The sequence below is a fragment of the Stegostoma tigrinum genome, chromosome 11 (assembly GCF_030684315.1).
Source record: "Stegostoma tigrinum isolate sSteTig4 chromosome 11, sSteTig4.hap1, whole genome shotgun sequence".
In the NCBI taxonomy this organism is placed as follows: Eukaryota; Metazoa; Chordata; class Chondrichthyes; order Orectolobiformes; family Stegostomatidae; genus Stegostoma; species Stegostoma tigrinum.
The window spans coordinates 23,337,981-23,357,513 of NC_081364.1; the positions used below are offsets into that span (position 1 = coordinate 23,337,981).

The 19,533-nt window shown below is 42.5% G+C and overlaps 1 protein-coding gene across 2 annotated transcripts in view; it reads left to right on the forward strand.

Moving 5' to 3' along the window:
- The window catches only part of slc6a11b (solute carrier family 6 member 11b), a 162,204-nt gene that overhangs the window by 12,030 nt on the left and 130,641 nt on the right, over positions 1 to 19,533 (forward strand). For both annotated transcript variants that reach the window (XM_059649832.1, XM_048547413.2), the window contains one exon: positions 10,153 to 10,285. In XM_059649832.1, coding sequence (XP_059505815.1) covers positions 10,153 to 10,285 — 133 coding nt within the window. The remainder of the gene's footprint in view (positions 1 to 10,152; positions 10,286 to 19,533) is intronic.

The following is a 19,533-nucleotide window of genomic DNA, read 5'->3' on the forward strand; positions in this document are numbered from 1 at the left end:
ATCCACAAAAGTTGGCTTACAGTAAATTCCCTTTTGTCAAGCAAATCATTACCGTACATTATAACTAATTGGAACCCCAGCACTGATCCTTTTGGCATGCCACTAGTCACAAATTGCCATCCTGAAAATGACCCCCTTATTCCCAACTCTGTATCTTCGATAAGATAGCTGATCCATGCTAATGTGTTATGGGCTGTTATTCTATTAATTAGCCCAAGTGTGATACCTTATCATTGTGGTGAGAGATGATGGGAACTGCAGATGTTGGAGAATCCAAGATAATAAAGTGTGAAGCTGGATGAACACAGCAGGCTAAGCAGCATCTTAAGAGCACAAAAGCTGACGTTTCAGGCCTAGACCCTTAATCACTTTATCATTAGCGATAGAAATTGTATTCATTTCCTCTCCTCCTACCTATTTACTCTCCAATAAACTGATGGAGAAAGTAGGTTGACTGTAATTGATTTTAAGAGCTACAATGGGCTTTTCCATCACTCTTTTTTTCTGATGAAGGGTCTAGGCCCGAAACATCAGCTTTTGTGCTCCTGAGATGCTGCTTGGCCTGCTGTGTTCATCCAGCCCCACACTTTGTTATCTGTGATACCTTATCAAATGCTTTCTGAAAATCCAAGTATGTTACATCTTTTGCATCCCTTTTATTTATCTTGCTTGTTATCTCCTGAGAGATTGCAAGTAAATTTGTCACGCATGGTTTCTCCTTTGTGAAGCCACGCCGAATCTGCTTGTTCATATTATGGATTTCTAAATACTTTACTATCACTTGCTATATAATATAATTCAATATTTTCCTAAAAAACAGATGTTAATGCTTTGGCTTATACTTTCCTGTTTTTTTTGTCTTATTCCCTTTTATAAATAAAGATGTTACATTGGCAGCTTTCCACTCCTCAGGGACTTTGCTAGAATCTCAGATTCCTGAAAGATTACCACCAGTTCATTAACTGACAGTAACTATTTCTGGTAATATCCTAGGATACATCTGACTGGGTCGAAGGGATCTGTTGGTCTATGCACCCCCCCTCCCCCCCATTAGTTGCCCCAGCACCTTATCATTAGACAGAAATTGTATTTATTTCCTCTCCTCCGACCTATTTACTCTCCAATAAACTGATGGAGAAAGTAGGTGGACCGTAATTGATTTTAAGAGCTACATGGGCTTTTCCAAGTAATTCGGCTGCTTTAGACTGGGTTGGCACCCATATCTTACCAATGGGAATGAGTAGTACCAGGAAATGATATATCAACTCCACAAGAGGCCATCAACCCATGGAATATTTTTAATGGAGCAACAGCTGTTTAATTCATTTCAAGGAGATACTCGGCCATGTTTTTAGCAGCTGCATTTCAAGCTGCTCTGATATAGAGACTTATTAATAACAAATGGCATGTCTGGAAGGATGAACAGAGGACATGGGACACACATCAGAAAAAGTTACTGGAAGAAAGGAGGAAGGTGTGATGAGTTTTCAGTAAGGAGCCACACCCTCTTAGGGTATTTTGGGAACAATTCCCCCACCTAACCCTCTGTGAGGAATAGTATGGACGACAACTCCCTTTAGCTGGGAATGTCCTCACTGTAATGTGCCACTTTTTGCAGCCATAACTTCAGGATAAGGTAATGATGAGATTGCTAGTTGGTGTAAATGTGAGCATAAGCATTAATCCTTACACTATTCATTCCACTCATGTTGAACCCAGAGAAATATCTTACAGCTTGCTGTCTGCTCTTGTGTAAGGAAGGTGGCTGATGTTCTTGGTTCAAAGAGAGCTGGTGACTTTTAATTCTCTTTTGCCAAAGAGTGGCAGATTAAACAGCTAGCTTCATGAGAATTGAAGGCTTTCTAATGGTGCAAGGTGCCATCGAATATGTGCAACTTGCTTGTAGGTATCTCTGAGACATACCAGGTCTGAAAGAGCCTCCGTTGCCCTCCTGGTATTCGAGCCCAGGTAGCAATATGGTATATATTGGCACAGTTGTGATGCATTTATACAGTGGCAGTCTGTGCACTATTTGCATTTGAGATGCCATAACAAACAAAAGGCTGAATAGTGGACAATAAGTGCTGACTGCATGGTTAATAACTCCAGTTCATGCAGGAGCTACCATATAGAATTCCTACAGTGCAGAACCAGGCCTTTCAGCGCATTGATTCTGCACTGGCCTCCAAAGAGCATCTGACCCACCTTTCCTATATGTTTCCCATGGCTAATCCACCCTGCCTGCACCATCCCTGGACACTACGGTAATCCCCGTTGCTTGCATGTGTTTGGGCTGCAGGAGTAAACCAGAGCACCTAGAAGAATCCCACGCAGACGCAGGGATAACGTGCAAACTCCACACAGTCACCCAAGGGGGGAAATTGAACCCGGTTCCCTGGTGCTTTGAGACAGCAGTGTCAACCACTATGCCACCCCAGCCAACTGTGCAGCCCATTCAAAAATGTGACAGAGCAGATCAAAGGGATTCTGGACCAATGCTCCCACTACATGGAAGGTGCCCTACAGCGCTTAACACTGCAGCTGTCATACCTCTTGCTGGCTTGCTGTATAATTTCACCACTGTGTGAGTATTTCTGTAGCCACCAGTTCCCTGTGAACAACTGAGGAAGAGGAAGAGAGATGGTGACTGAGCCCCTTTGTAGCTCAGCTGTCTGTGAACAAATTGATCTACATTGATACCAGCAAGTAGAATCCCAATTTCCCAGTCACAGACAAGGCTGCAGGTTACTTTCAGTTTGTTGCTGACTATCAGAGTGCCTGCCAGGTCACTATGCAAAATTAAAAACCATCACAAAATAGTCCTTCCAAATCCAAATCAAATCAAATCATGCCATGTTACATACAAGTGCCAACTCATCATCCTTTGGCATTTCCGTACTGTTGGTTGTCCTTGTGCCTTTGTCTGACATAGAACCACCCTAGCAATGAGGCATGGTTTTGCAAAGCTGCTGACCTTCAACACAGGAGATTACGGTTGACCTCTTGAGCAGCTTGGCTACAGAATGCCTGACTTTGGACTGCACAATTCCAGTGTGGCTGGTAGGCTGATGAGCATTGGCAGGCACACAAACAATGTTGCTTTGGTAGGAGGCAAATTTATTTTTCTGAGAGGAGATGGTGGGTTGATGCTCATAGTACCTCTGTCACCCTCCTGCATGCCTGTGCTTTCCTCCTCCTCCAGATTGCTAGTTGGCTGGGGCACCTTGCAAGCCTCGTTGAACACTGGCATTTGCAGCTCAGTTGGCATCAGCCTACAATTGCATGACAGTTTGAGCTTTCACTGCAGCATCCAAATAAATGCTGGGTGACTTCAGTTTGTTGGATGCCAAAGACTATGACCTCAGACACTTCCTGCTAGAGAGGATGAGCTCCAAGCTCTGAATAAAGTTTTGTGGAATGTTGGTGCCAGATTCTATCCTGTACCTTGTACAAGCTTTCTACCAAGTCAGCCAATGCACCAAGTTCTGAGCTCTGAGGAAGGGTCACTGGACCTGAAACATTAACTGTTTTCTCCTTCACAGATGCCACCAGACCTGCTGAGCTTTTCCAGCAACTTTACTTTTGCACCAAGTACTTTACTGTGCAGGCCAAAAGCTTCTTATATTAGCATAGCTGAGTTTGAGATTGAACAGTGGTGTTTATCAGCCACTGTCACCATGTTCTTCCGCTTGTTTCAGCCACACTACTACCTGGGCATTTTCAATTCTTTGTGATCTGAAACGATAAAGGTAAAAGCTTAAGGTGATGGGAGTGAAAGGTGTATGCTTACTACGTTTAGGGATGCAGTTGGGGAAGGGGATCGTCCCCTCCCCCCACTGCACCACACAACCAGCCCAGCTCTTCCCCTCCACCCACTGCACCCCAAAACCAGTCCAACCTGTCTCTGCTTCCCTAACCTGTTCTTCCTCTCACCCATCCCTTCCTCCCACCCCAAGCCGCACCCCCAGCTACCTACTAATCTCATCCCACCTCCTTGACCTGTCCGTCTTCCCTGGACTGACCTATCCCCTCCCTACCTCCCCACCTATACTCTCCTCTCCACCTAGCTTCTTTTCTCTCCATCTTCGCTCTGCCTCCCCCTCTCTCCCTATTTATTCCAGAACCCTCACTGATGAAGGGTCTAGGCCCGAAACGTCAGCTTTTGTGCTCCTGAGATGCTGCTTGGCCTGCTGTGTTCATCCAGCCTCACATTTTATTATCGTGAAGTTATGAATGTTAGTTATGATCCTAAGTGATAGAGCGTGCTAGTAGGTGGTATGAATTGAGCAAATGTAATAATAAATGCTAGCTGTGCAGTTGGCAGGATATGTCATATGTGTGGACCAATTTTTACCACACACTTTAGGTCATTGTCATTCCTGTGACACTGCATCCAGATCCTTGAGATGTGACGCTTTGCAATAGCTACTACAATATTTTTCTTCTTTCCTGGGATATGGGCAACAGTGGAAAGGCCAGCATTTGTTGTTCATCCTTAATTGCCTTGAACTGAGTGCCTGGCTCAGCCATTTCAAATCAAGCAGATTGCTGGGACCTGGAGTCACCTGCAGTGCAGATCAGATAAGCATGACAGGTTTCCTTCCTTAACGTGAACCAGATGGGTTTTTAACCGACAATCATTGTTAGTTTCATAGTTTTCATTCCTGTGATTTATATTAATTGAATTAAAATTCCACCAGCTGCAAGTTGGGATTTGAAACCCAGCCCCCCCCCCGGGGTATTAGAGTTAACATTGTTCAGTTCTGAGACAGAGTCAGACTGAATTAGAAGGGTTAACTCTGTTTCTCTCTCCAGAGATGCTGCCAAACCTGCTGAGTTTCTCCAGTTTTCTCGCATCTGTGGTGTCTTGCCTTTATTCCAGTGTTAGCCTGGAGTATAGGTTCAGGGATGTTACCACTTCACCACCATTTGTGGAATTTATCTGAAGGTCAGACTGCCCTTTTCCTCATCTGTGGCTTGTGCGCAACTCTCCTCATCTTCGTTTCCTTGACCTTGTGGATCACACCTCTTGTATTCTGCCATTCTGTCTTTTCCTAGGACAGAATCTGTTGGGAAATAACTTGCAGCACCTGCCCAGTCATAATTCACCTCCTTTTCAAACTTTGTGAGATCTAAGTAGTGCAGGCTAGTGTTGGAAAAGGGTCTGATGAAGGGTCTAGGCCCGAAATGTCAGCTTTTGTGCTCCTAAGATGCTGCTTGGCCTGCTGTGTTCATCCAGCTCCACACTTTGTTAACCTGCATCAACTGAGCTTGGCCACTTCAGTGAACGCAATTGCATAGTGTCATTCAAGACATATCTTGAACAGACGGACTTTAGGTCAGTTCACAGCAAAATTGCAAAACAAAGCCAAGCCCTGGCCAAATGGCCAAATATTTCTTCAGCCATTGCAGCTGCTGCCAGTATGCAGACTTGAGACTGCAGAAGAGTCCCACTAAACTTAAATGAAGTAAGAGAATTCATCACTGGTATCCAGGAGAGTGTGCACCCTGGAAAGCCCAGTTGAATCTGGTTTGGAACAGTTACATTGCTTGGCAGCATCCAAATCAGAACCAATCAAAATAAACGTCTGAGTAAATAGTCACCTGGTTCTAATGGAGGTCAATATCAGTGCAGCAGTGTCAGTGATTGCAGAACTGGCCTTTAACAAAATTCATTTTGAACTCCAACCTTTACGTTTGTGAAAGGACTCAGCTGGACTGAGAACCTACACCGGGGAACCTTTACGGGCTAAGGATACAACTTTGGTTTGGGTCTCGTGTATGAGAAGCAGCTGGTTCAGTTACCACTGATTGTAGTAAAAGGCTCAGGCCCAAGCCTGGTGGGGAGGTATTCACTGAGAAAGATTCACCTTGATTGGTTCAATGTTTTTCAATTAGAAAATGGTTGCCTGAGTGAAGTCCTAATTGAATACCAGGAAGTTTTTTCAGGAAGGGACTATCAAAGGATCCAAGGCCACTTTGCATGTTGACCAGGAAGCAATTCCATGATTGTGCAGGGCCCACCCAGTGCCATTTGCCTAAAGTGTAAAAGTAGAAGCAGAAGTCAGAAGTCTGGAAAGTGAAGGAATAGTCAAACTGGTCCAGTTTCTACAACGGGCAGCGCTGGTCGAATCGATTGTGGAGCCCAATAGGTCAGTTCGCATTGTGGGGATTTTAAACCAAGAGTAAACCACTCCCTGCAGCTAGATAAGTACCAAATCACTCGCATAGAGGATTAATGCATAAATCTGGGAGGGGAGCTGTCCTTCACAAAGCTGGGCATGATCCATGCGTGCTAGTAGTTGTGGTTAGGTGAGGATTCCCAGAAGTATGTATGAAACTACAATTTAGGGTATTTTCAGCTTATGCACTTTTTCAGCTTCAATGGAGAACATTTTACAAGTTGCAAGCCAGATTGCTACTTATCTGGATGATGTGCTAATAGCAAGGCAGATTGATAAGGAACATTTAGAGAACTTGGACATTGCCCTTAAACGTTTTTCCCAAGTGGAGCTTAGGTCTTTCCTTGACTGGTGACTTATTATGGAAAGTTCTGAGGCTTTATAAAGCTCTAGTTAGGCCCCATTTAGAATACTGTGTCCAATTTTGGGTCCCACACCTCAGGAAGGACATACTAGCCCTGGAGCGTGTCCAGCGGAGATTCACACGGATGATCTCTGGAATGGTAGGTTCAATGTATGATGAATGGCTAAGGATCCTGGGATTGTACTCATTAGAGTTTAGAAGGATGAGGGGAGATCTAATAGAAACTTACAAGATAATGTATGGCTTAGAACGGGTGGACGCTGGGAAGTTGTTTCCGTTAGGTGGGGAGACTAGGACCCGTGGGCACAGCCTTAAAATTAGAGGTGGTAAATTTAAAATGGAAATGAGACGACATTTCTTCAGCCAGAGAGTGGTGGGCTTGTGGAATTCATTGCCACGGAGTGCAGTGGAGGCTGGGACGTTAGATGCCTTCAAGGCAGAGATCGACAAATTCTTGATCTCAGAAGGAATCAAGGGCTACGGGGAGAGTGCAGGGAAGTGGAATTGAAATGCCCATCAGCCATGATTTAAATGGCGGAGAGAACTTGATGGCCCGAATGGCCTTACTTCCACTCCTATGCCTTATGGTCTTATGGTCTTATAATGTGGGGGCCTCCATCTTTGCATCAACTCGAAAAAGAAGGGTCAGCCTTGAAAATGGTTGCCAAGCCATAGCTGTTAGGGAAATGAAGAAACAGCTATCATCCTCAATGGCGTCGGTACATTGTGATCCCAAGTGAGATCTGGTATTGACATGTGATGCCACCGGATGTGGCATTTGGAAAGTATTGGTTCATAGATGGCCCAATGGAGAAGAATGCCCAAAAGCATATGTATCCAGGATTTCAGCTAATGGAGAACATAAATGCACCCAGATAGAGAAGGAAGGTGTGGCCATCATACTTGGAATCAGGAAGTTCCACCAATTCTATTATGGACACAAATTCATAATAATAATGGATCACAAACTCCTCCTATTTCTGATTAAAGACGATAGAGCAGTGCCGCCCATAGTTTGCGACAATTTCAGTAGTGAGCTGTAATAATAAGCACATAAGTTGGAATACAGTCCAGGAGGCCAAGTAGCAAATGCAGGCGCATTGAGCCTCCTCTTGCTGGCAGATAGATCACTGGCGGTCCCGCCACTTGAAGAAACCATTATGGTTTAAAATTTTTAGTCACAGCTGACAATGTCAGACTGTGGTCACAGGAAGATCTAGGCTTGGCAAAACTGAAACAGCTGGTGGTGATGGGAGAAACCAAAAGGCTGTCACTACCAGATTTGAAATCTTTTTGTACCTGCAGACACCAGCTCGCAACAGATGATGGGCATTTTAGCATGGGGTGATATGGGCAAGAGTGATTGTCCTGGGCAAAAGTCTCTGCCAGGTACTGACTGAACTCCACCAGGGTCATGCAGGGGTGTCCAAAATGAAGATGTTGCTGAAACATTATGTCTGGTGGCCAGGATTTGGATGCAGACATAGCCATGTTTGTGGTGCGGTGCCCACACTGCTGGCAAGATCAAAAATTACCACTAGCAGCTCTCCCACATTTGTGGGAATGGCCAGGTAAACCCTGTTGACTATGTTGGCCCTTTCATGAGCTCAATATTCTTAGTCTTTGTGAGTGGCCATTCAAAATGTCCGGACGTGCGTAGAGTTCATTTGTCAAACATGAAGATGATGGTAGAAAAGCTGCGCGTATCTTTTGTAATACACGGACTCACGCAAGTGTTGGCCACAGATAACAGGCCATCTTTTACCAGCAGGACTGTTGAGTATTTCCTAAAGTCAAATGGTATTCAACATATAGGGACAGCTCCATATCATCCATCGTCCAATGCTCTGGCAAAAAGGGCAGTCTAAACTTTGAAGGCAAACTTAAAGAAACAGCCTACAGCTTCGCTAGATACCAAAGTGTCTCAGTTCCTATTTGACAATAAGACCACCCCTCATGCAACTGCAGGGATAGTTTCATCAGTGTTGTTATTGGAGAGAAGACTCTGCACAAGGTTAAATCTGATCTTCCTGGACCTAAGGCAGGGGAAGGGTGAAACAGCATCAGGAATGCCAATGCCAGACATAAGACTCTGCCAAATGACAGAGAGAGTTCACTTAAGGGGATGAAGTGTGGTGCAGGAATGAGGAGAACAGCCCTGCAAGGGTAAGAGGCGTGGTCAGTGCAAGGTGAGTGACATATAAAGTTGGGGTAGGTGCGACAGTCCTGAACAAGCACGTAGCCCATATGAAAGCTGCAAACAATGCGGGAATATGACATGTCAGCTCTTCAACAGCTTTTCAAACCATTCTGGAATATGTGGATTCTCCCTGTTTGTCAAGCATTGAAGAAATTTTGGAATCTGAGATGGACATGGCACGCCATTGTCGGCGGAAGCAGGGAATGATATTTTCCTGAGATGCTGTGGGTGCAAGATGTGAGCTACTATGTATTACACGCTGCCCATACCGGAGGCAGAGATGGAGAAATCGGACCGGTGCTACAACACCCCAAGGAAGAGCTACAAAATTAAGAACTGGCCTATGTCCTTGGACTCAGAGGGAAGGATGTAGTGATTGTAATGAGGTTATGAATAACAAGGAATATGAATTTTCTGGTTGAGGTGTTAACCTGGTCCAATCAGGGACCCCTGGCTGACAGATATGAACAGGAGTGTCAAAATCCCCTTCACTCTGAGAGTTGGCTGTGACGGAGCTAGATCAGCGTCAAGGACTCTCCACTTGCAAATAAAGAGTGACTTGGTGACGGGATAGCAGCCTCTGTGGAGTTATTTAACTAAGGTCTTAGCTGTGCGGCGATTCATGGAAAAGATTCACAGCTCACATGACGGGAACTGAGAGGAAAAAAAACAGTTGCCAAATGCACAGATTTGATCAGGAAGGGAAGTTTTTCTGGTTTTGAGTAACTGTGAAGTGGTGGTGTTGGGGAGTAGATATAATTTTCTTTTGTCCTGTGTTTTGAAACCTTCCAAGTTATGTTATGTGCAGATAGTTTTCTTTGTTTTGTTGTATTTACTTTACTTATGCATAATAAAATTCTGTATTACTGTTAAAATCAAATCTGTAATCCTGTGTGCTTGAGTTTCAGTGAAAGATCGCAAAGGTTAAAAAGAAACAAAATAATTCTTCAAGCCTGATCTCATCCGGAATCTAATTTGTCTAGTAATAACATCAGCTGTGATCATTGTCAATGTAATAGGATTCTATAAAGTCAGCTTATCTGGGTTGTGTCCTGTGTTGCCTTCATCAGGATATGAATTGCACTTTTAAATGTATCTATATGGAGTTAATCAAATGCTAAATATGTTCATATGTAAGGTATGATAGGTTAGAGTCATAGAGTCACAGAGATATACAGTACCTCAAAAGTGTTTCATTGGCTGTAGAGCAGTTTGAACTGTATAGTGATTCTGAAAAGTACAATAAGAATGAAAATCTTTTTTCATATAAATTTCCAACTACTGAACTTTTAGTTGAAAAGAAAACCTGGCAGAATAAAGCAAAACCCAACGATCTTCTTTGGAATATGTGATGGAAAAGATATATTTCAAGAGATTTTTAATAAAACATTATTTATTACCCTCAGACGTAGAGTGCTTGGATTATCAAGTGGAATTGACCACATTGGAAGCGTACGATGGGAACTGGCTCTTTGTCTTCTTGCTGCTTGGATTATCTGTTATTTCTGCATTTGGAAGGGACCAAAGTCCACTGGAAAGGTGAGCTGAGATCTATTAATTTATACTTAACACTTGAAACGATCGAAACATTAATGGCACATGTATAGTTTCCTCAATAAAACCGAGTTGCTTCCTTCCAAGCGATTTAATATTGAATGAGTGTTGATATCTCTAGTATTTAATTCAGCTTCTACCTCATTGTTGCATTAGGGTAATTAGGGTAATTTATTCGTCAAAGCCAATCACACCGATATCACAATTAAAATAGCTTTCTTGTCTTCCAAAAGAAGAAAACCCTGGCATACATGGAAATAAATTGTCATTGGCTTATGTTATAGGACCCTTTCATATTTTTAATATTTTAGCATTGTTAGTGTAGATCTGAAGAAAGTAAGTCTGTAACATATAATGAATTTGTATACAGGCTTCTTATTGAATTGCCTCTTTCACATGCTTAATGTTGTTGTAGCATTTCATAAATAAATCCCTCTTGGCCAACACTTTTGTACCTAACATCTTTAGATTAGATTAGATTCCCTACAGTGTGGAAACAGGCCCTTCGGCCCAATAAGTCCACACCGCCCCTTGAAGCATCCCACTCAGACCCATCCCCCTTATAACCCACACACCCGTGAATACTACGGGCAATTTAGCATGGCCGATCCATCTAGCCTGCACATCTTTGGACTGTGGGAGGAAACTGGAGCACCCGGAGGAAACCCACGCAGACATGGGGAGAATGTGCAAACTCCACGCAGACAGCCGCCTGAGGTTGGAAGAGGAGAATTGACAGAGATACACGTTCATTTATGACAATGGTAAATACCATTCAGATTTTCCTCATAAGACAATTTGTTTGTCACTTGATGTGATAATGGGAACTGCAGATGCTGGAGAATCCAAGATAATAAAATGTGTGGCTGGATGAACACAGCAGGCCCAGCAGCATCCCAGGAGCACAAAAGCTGACGTTTCGGGCCTAGACCTTACATCAGAGAGGGAGATGGGGTGAGGGTTCTGGAATAAATAGGGAGAGAGGGGGAGGCGGACCGAAGATGGAGAGAAAAGAAGATAGGTGGAGAGGAGAGTGTAGGTAGGGAGGGGATAGGTCAGTCCAGGGAAGACGGACAGGTCAAGGAGGTGGGATGAGGTTAGTAGGTAGGAGATGGAGGTGCAGCTTGGGGTGGGAGGAAGGGATGGGTGAGAGGAAGAACAGGTTAGGGAGGCAGAGACAGGTTGGACTGGTTTTGGGATGCAGTGGGTGGAGGGGAAGAGCTGGGCTGGTTGTGTGGTGCAGTGGGGGGAGGGGACGAACTGGGCTGGTTTTGGGATGCGGTGGGGGAAGGCGAGATTTTGAAGCTGGTGAAGTCCACATTGATACCATTGGGCTGCAGGGTTCCCAAGCGGAGTATGAGTTGCTGTTCCTGCAACCTTTGGGTGGCATCATTGTGGCACTGCAGGAGGCCCATAATGGACATGTCATCTAAAGAATGGGAGGGGGAGTGGAAATGGTTTGCGACTGGGAGGTGCAGTTGTTTATTGCGAACCAATAAACAACTGCACCTCCCAGTCGCAAACCATTTCCACTCCCCCTCCCATTCTTTAGATGATATGTCTATCATGGGCCTCCTGCAGTGCCACAATGATGCCACCCGAAGGTTGCAGGAACAGCAACTCATACTCCGCTTGGGAACCCTGCAGCCCAATGGTATCAATGTGGACTTCACCAGCTTCAAAATCTCGCCTTCCCCCACCGCATCCCAAAACCAGCCCAGTTCGTCCCCTCCCCCCACTGCACCACACAACCAGCCCAGCTCTTCCCCTCCACCCACTGCATCCCAAAACCAGCCCAACCTGTCTCTGCCTCCCTAACCTGTTCTTCCTCTCACCCATCCCTTCCTCCCACCCCAAGCCGCACCTCCATTTCCTACCTACTAACCCCATCCCACCTCCTTGACCTGTCCGTCTTCCCTGGACTGACCTATCCCCTCCCTACCTCCCCACCTATACTCTCCTCTCCACCTATCTTCTTTTCTCTCCATCTTCAGTCCGCCTCCCCCTCTCCCCCTATTTATTCCAGAACCCTCACCCCATCCCCCTCTCTGATGAAAGGTCTAGGCCCGAAACATCAGCTTTTGTGCTCCTGGGATGCTGCTTGGCCTGCTGTGTTCATCCAGCTTCACATTTTATTATCTTGTTTGTCACTTGCTGTTTTCTCTGGTGGCCCAACTAATCACGGTGAATCTTGCTTATTGAAAGCAGGCACATGTGAATACAAGCCAAAACTGAAATGTTATCTCCTCACTCTCTGGTTTCTTAACTTCTAAATTTAAACTGAAACCATGCATGACCACAAGTAATTCTATTTACAAACCTTGCTACAATGTTTATAAATTAATTAAAAACTGAAGGTAGAAAGCTGATGCCAAACCATAGTGACAAAACATATTAATGAATTTGCAGAGATAATGGGAACTGCAGATGCTGGAGAATCAAAGATAACAAAGTGTGAGGCTGGATGAACACAGCAGGCCAAGCTACATCTTAGGAGCACAAAGGCTGATGTTTCGGGCCTAGACCCTTCATCAGAAACGTCAGCTTTTGCGCTCCTGAGATGCTGCTTGGCCTGCTGTGTTCATCCAGCTCCACACTTTGTTATCTTTAATGAATTTGCAGACTATATTTCTGCTGATTCAGAAAACATGGAACAGTGTTGTGATCAAAATCTTTTGCAATGCGATTAGTGAATTACATAGTAGTCTACTGCAATGTAATTTACTGTAGTAAAAGTTTGCACTTCTACTTTTTTTGCTTGACCAAAACCTCTCTGATAAGACATTTGGAAATGCCTTAACTTGTCAACAAAACACAATGCAACAAGTTTATAAGCAGCAATATAGTAACCCTGGTTATCCCAGTCCTCCTTTAGTGTTTAGAAGTACAGCCTGGAATATAGTTCTTCCAAGTGCCGCAATAACTTGTTTAGTTACAGTAAAGAACATGAATATTTTTTGAGATTTCTCTACAATCTGTAGTAAGATTCACAGCAAATCATGACAAATGTGATTTTGTAGACTTGGGTTGCTTTTACGAATCTAAACTAAACTGATGTATCAGTGATCATAACCTGGCATGCCACTGTGTTTGTGACCATTTGTTGCGTTATTTCCAATTCAAGGAATTACAAATGATGAATTTCACAAGTATTAGCCTCCTTTCTTCCAATACCAGACAAGATCCGGACAGTGGTTCACTCCACGTATTGTCAGGTCAGGAGGGTTGATTGGCTCCCCTCTTTTTAACCCACTCTCAGTTGATTGCAACAAATGTTTTTACTTTTTAACGATTCAATTGAGCTTAGTTAATTCAGTCAAAAATGAAAGCAAGGCAATTCCAAAGTTTCTTTGAGAGAATGAGTGGAGTTTTATTACTAAGCAAAATTTTAAAAAGATAGAAAAAGTAAAGAAAATATAAAAGAACACTAAGAAAATGTGATATTATTAATGTGTTTACAAAATTGGGGTGGGGGCTTGTGGATGTCAAGTATAGACAGGAAGATAAATCAGTTGCAGTTTAAAATTCTTCACTTGAATGTGTTAAATCTGCATCTCAACTGCTGTTCACCTAGTACATTAGCAAAGATGGTGTTTATAGGTATCCTAAGCTCTCAGTGAAGGCTATTGTTCCACTTGATTTTTTTAAACGAGGTATTGATTTCTTATCTTGACGAGAGAGAGAGAGAGACTGGCAGAGACTCTTCAAGTCTTGCTTACAAATGGATTTTTCCTACCTGCAGCTTAAAAGTAGCTGTTGATAAAGGTCCATTTATATACTTCTGAGTCTATACATTGTTTTCCGAATACTCCACAAAAAATCTATCACCTCAATATGTAAGTTTGAATCAACCAGTTCCAGTGCCTATTTATAACAATGTTAATTCTGGCTCAGACTGATGTTTGCTGAGTCGTTTCACGAGCTTGTCCCAATCAGGTAATCGCAACAGTTATTTTAAATGAGTATGTGTCCTTTTTTTTTGTCTATAGAAATCTCAGGTATTAACAGCAATGAATGAAGTTGAATGTTGATAGTCCACTTTCACTACAATTTGAGTCCACTGGACTTCTTACTTTCAGTGATAATTAACCCTTGTTTCAGAATAAAAACCATCTCTAATGTAGCTAATAACTGTGCGGTATTTACTGTTAAAAGAACTGTTTTAATGAACATTCAAAGTCATATTAATTACATCTATCAGTGCCACATATACAATCATTGACAGAAATGTCACTTAGCAGTCTTTAATGGACAAGTTTTAAAATTAAAAATACGCTGTTGTAAACGAGTTTGAGAAATGAACCCAAGCCATAGACTCCTTCTACCTTTTGCATTTTGTGCACTTTCCCTAACATTAGAAGAAGCCTGACTTACACTGATGCCAGCAGCTTAGATTCTGTCATTGGTTGCGCTCAGAAGGGTTTTCAAAAGCACACTATAATGAGGCTAATGGATTCAATGAGGCATAAAGGAACACTGGACAAAGGAAAAGAGATGTGTGAAATAAAAGGAATGAGCTACATTGTGATGACCTAGGAAAAGGAGCTAGGCAGCAATGATTATATCTCCTGAAGTGTCTTTTGTTTCAGTCTGCAGTAGTAGCAAAGAATGGTCCTTCACGGAGAGGCATTAATAGTAGGGCAAAGATTGATCTCTGTATTCACAGGGGGGAAGAAGAACATTCATGAGATGCATGCAGAGTTTCTGCACTCCAACCGCCCCTGTGTGGGGAATTAAAGCAGCCAGTAAAAGATTTTTTTCCTGTTCAGATCTAAGCATTCAAGTCGGCCTCCAGGCTGTTTGCTGCATGTCTTTGTATTTGTGGTTGGAAAGTTTTTCACATATTTCTCAACTCAGGAATAACAGTAAACCAATACTCAAAAGGCTCAAGCAGTCAACAAAGTCTTAATCTTCATGCATTACAGAATAATCCGACTGACTCCTAAAAGAAGTTGTAGCAAGGAAAGCAAACGTATATCCAGAGAGAAAAACAAACTTATGGGGCTAGGGGAAAGAGAAAGGGAGCTGGATGATTGAGATGACCGACACAGGTAGAAGAGTCCTCCTTTATACTTCAGTTTTCTACTCGAAGGTGGTCTGGCTCACAGCATGACAGAATCTACCGTGGGAGGGGAAGAAGCTAGGTCTAAAATCTACTGCAACCAGACAGAGACTGAACTCCATGGTATTGACATCAATGTGACCCACACAGCTGTCCAGCTGGGTGTATCAACTGGTTCCCTGACTGTCACAACATATATAAACTTCATTGAATCATAGAATCCCTACAGTGTGGAAGAAGTCCATTCAACCCATCGAGCCTGTGCCACCCACCAAAAAGCATCCCACCGAGACCCACACCCCTAACCCTGCCCCTGTAACCATGCATTTCCTATGTCTAATCCACCAAACCTACACAACTTTGGACACTATAGGCAATTTAGCATGGCCAGTCAACTTAACCTGCTCATCTTTGGACTTGCATGTTGTAGCCTGGAGCTATGCTAGAGGCTCCAATTTCTTTCCATAACAGCGCTGACCACAAGTCATACCCTAACCACCTGTCACTGATGTACGTTGGAAGGATCATGGTATGCTGGCAGTATTTCACAGTTGCTCTTTTATTCCTCCTGGTAAATGTTTCTACAACAAGGTTATGTTGTAATCACAATGCTGAAGTGTGCATCTGTGGAATGGACGGAAATCAGCAGTGGCTTGAAATGACTTGATCATTATTCAATGAACTCCAGTACCTTTTTCAGATTTTGACATAAATTTTAATTTTACTTTGATGCCATTTTGTAGCGTACCATTAGTATTCAATTTATGTGCAATGATGACCATTCAGTTTATGCACTAAATCTGATTGGATTGTGAAAAACCCACCCAAGAGCACATCATGGCTGATATCCTGTGAGGGGGCAGCACAGTTGCTCAGTGAGTAGCACTTCTGCTTCACAGCACCAGGGACCTGGCTTTAATTCGAACCTTGGGCAATTGTCTGTGTGGAGTTTGCACCTTCTTCCCTGTGCTTGCTTGGGTTTCCTCTGGGTGCTTCAGTTTTCACTCACAGTCCAAAGATGTGCAGGTTATGTGGATTAGCCTGCTAAGTTGCCCATAGTGTCCAGGAATGTGCAGGCTGGTTGGATTAGCCAGGGCAAATGCAGGATTACAGCGATAGGGGAGTGGGGGTGGGTCTGGGTGGGGTGCTCTTCCGTGTGGCAGTGTGGAGTTGATGACCCGAATAGCCTGTTTCAACACAGTAGGAGTTCTATGATTCTGTGTGTCACCGTTGACAATTGGTGAGGAATAAAATTTGTATATTTTCTAAGTAATGCATAAATCGACCCCACAAGTGAATTATTTTTAAAAAATGGGTAAAGTAGGAAGGTGAGAATTGCTCAAGGACTCATTTGCCTAAGTGTGACATCAAACAGTCCAAGCAAAGTTGGAGTCACCGGTTATCAGAGGGACAATTCTTTGCTGGTTGGAATCAGACTGGGCACAAAGTAGGATGATTATGGTTGTTGAAGATCAGTCACCTCAGTTTCAGGCCATCCCTGCAGAAGTTAGTGTCCGGAGCCCAATCACAGTCAGCTGCTTCATCAGTGACCTCTCCTCCATCATAATGTTAGAAGTGGGATGTTCACGAATGATAAAGCGTTGCATGTCCAAATACTAGAATGTTGCTGCTGGAGGTCACCACTGCTCATGCTGCAGGGAGGTGTGGTACCCCAGTTTTGAGTTGTAATCAAAGGATGGGTGAGACGTGAACAATATCCAGACTTGAATCAGAATCATGGAACTTTCTCCCTCATGGCAATGTGGGTATACTAACAGCAAATGGACTTCAGTGGATCACAAAGGAAGCTTACCACCAACTTCTCAAGGACAAATAGGGTTGGGCAATAAATGCTGCTCGAGCCAGCGATGCCCACTTCATTGAGTGAATTAAGAAACGACCTCCCTGGGTTTCCTGTGTGTAGCAAATTTCCATGTTGATTCTATGACACATGGAGATATGTTTTTTCTATATTGTTGTTATGTTGTATTAGAATTGAATTGTGCAGTTCGGGTGGCAAAAAAAGGAGTAAGTTAGGCAAGAAACCACAGTAATTGTGACCTCAAACAATAGAGGATGATATCAACAGTAACAGCCATCTGACGGGAATGCTCAGAAACTTTTTCAAACTAAATATACCATGAAGCATCCAAATTAATGTTTTATTATTGGTAATGGTATTTTACCTTCAGCATTGTATAAAAGGCTTACTCTGAATAACTAGTCCATTCAGAGTAATAATGAAGTAAAAGACATTTCTTTACATGTGCAACAAATGAATATACAAAAGTGAGAAATTTACCTGAAATACATGCGTGAAACAAATTCTAAACTTTTGTCATGAGGAGAAAGTTATTAAAGGAGTGAGTAATTAAAGAGCATTTCTCTAAACAAGTGTCACTAAATTATCATGTTAATTAAAAGACAAATCAAAATATTTCTTATATCAGAAGGGAATTCTGAAAAGGTTTTAATTCTGTTCAGATTATAGAAGTTTTGTACTTTTGAATTATTTGATCTTTGGAAATGTCAGAGTTCTTTTATGTCTGTAAAATTGTACAGTAATGATTGACTAGAATTATGTAATTGTTAGTGCTGTAAGGAACAATTTAAAGGGTAAAAACATAAGTGAGTGACACATTACATATTGTTCATTGCGGTTCATAAAGCTATCTTGAGATTGAAAGGCTTTGGGAGAATCTGTGTTCAGCAAAACTTAGCAATTATTTTATATGAATATTTATGGGAAACTATCTACCACCATTCAACCAGTTAATGTAAATTTTGATACATTGTCTGAACATAAATTTGATATGCAGTTCTATTCTTTAGGTCTGAAAGCTACTTTAATTCAACATTTATAGTGTTGGACAGACTGTATTGCGAGCCTTTACTGTTAATGTCAATCCATCTCCTTTTATCTCAATATCTTTGGTATAGCTGTCACTCCTTCACTATAAGTAAGGCTTTGCTGAACCTGATGATCACTTGTTCCATTGAAAGTCATGAACGATTTATAAGAAGTTTTATCTGTGCACCTGTTTTTGAACTAAAGACAACACATTAACCGTGGTTAAATGGCAGCATTTTATTAAGGATCTTAAAACTAGCATCACTAAATATTTAAAATAATTGCACAACAAGAAAAGTAGGATAAATGAAGCAGAATTACTTAATATTAAACATTATTATGATTACATTATTGTATTCCTAGCCTGGGTTGTAAATATTGTACCTTATGGGTCATTAAACTCTGAATCTTGCATTGCGTTAGTATGAAATTTTCCAAATGATTGCTCTAGAATATCAAATCTAAATTCAAAGTAACAATTAGTAGCTGTCATAATAATCTCTCTTGTATATTTTGTTAACATGAATATTAAAGGACCTAATAATTATTGATTGTTGCCTGTTAGTTAAAGCATTATCTTTGTTCAGTGAATAACAAGAAGGGCATCTTGATATCCACAGAAGTTTACATGTATTACATGCAATTTCCTGAAGCCATCTCTTGATTAATGCTAAAATGCATTTTCAGGACATTGGACAAAAGTCCAAAGTTTGTTCGGTATTTAAACAATAAGTGCAATTTATCGTGTACAACGCTGAATAGCATGATGTGAAATATACTGCCCTAAGACGGATCACTAAATGATTGGCATGTATCATCAACTGTATGGAGCCATAGCAATATTCTGGAGTGTGACATTAATCTTAGAATCACAGAATATCTACAGTGCTCAAAGAGGCCATTTGGCCCATCAAAAGTGCACTGACTGTCCAAAGAGGATCCCATACAGACCCAGCTTCCTACCCTATCCACATAACCCTGCATTTATCATGACTAAACTACTTAACCCCTGCATCACTGGACTCTGTGGACAATTTAGCATTGCCAGTCTACCGAACCAGTACATCTTTGGAGTCTGGGAGGAAACCAGAGCACCCAGCAGAGAAACATGCTGACATTTGAGGAGCATGCAGGCTCCACACAGACAGTCACCCAGGGCTGGATTTGAACATGGGTTACCTGGCGTTGGGAGGCAGCAGTGCTAACCGCTGAGCCACTGTGCCATCCTTGTTGGGGAGGGGTTGGGGTTGGGGGTGGGGTGGTGGAGAGTGGAGGAGCATCTTCTAATGCTCATAGTTAAAGTCCTCATTAGCTGCGACA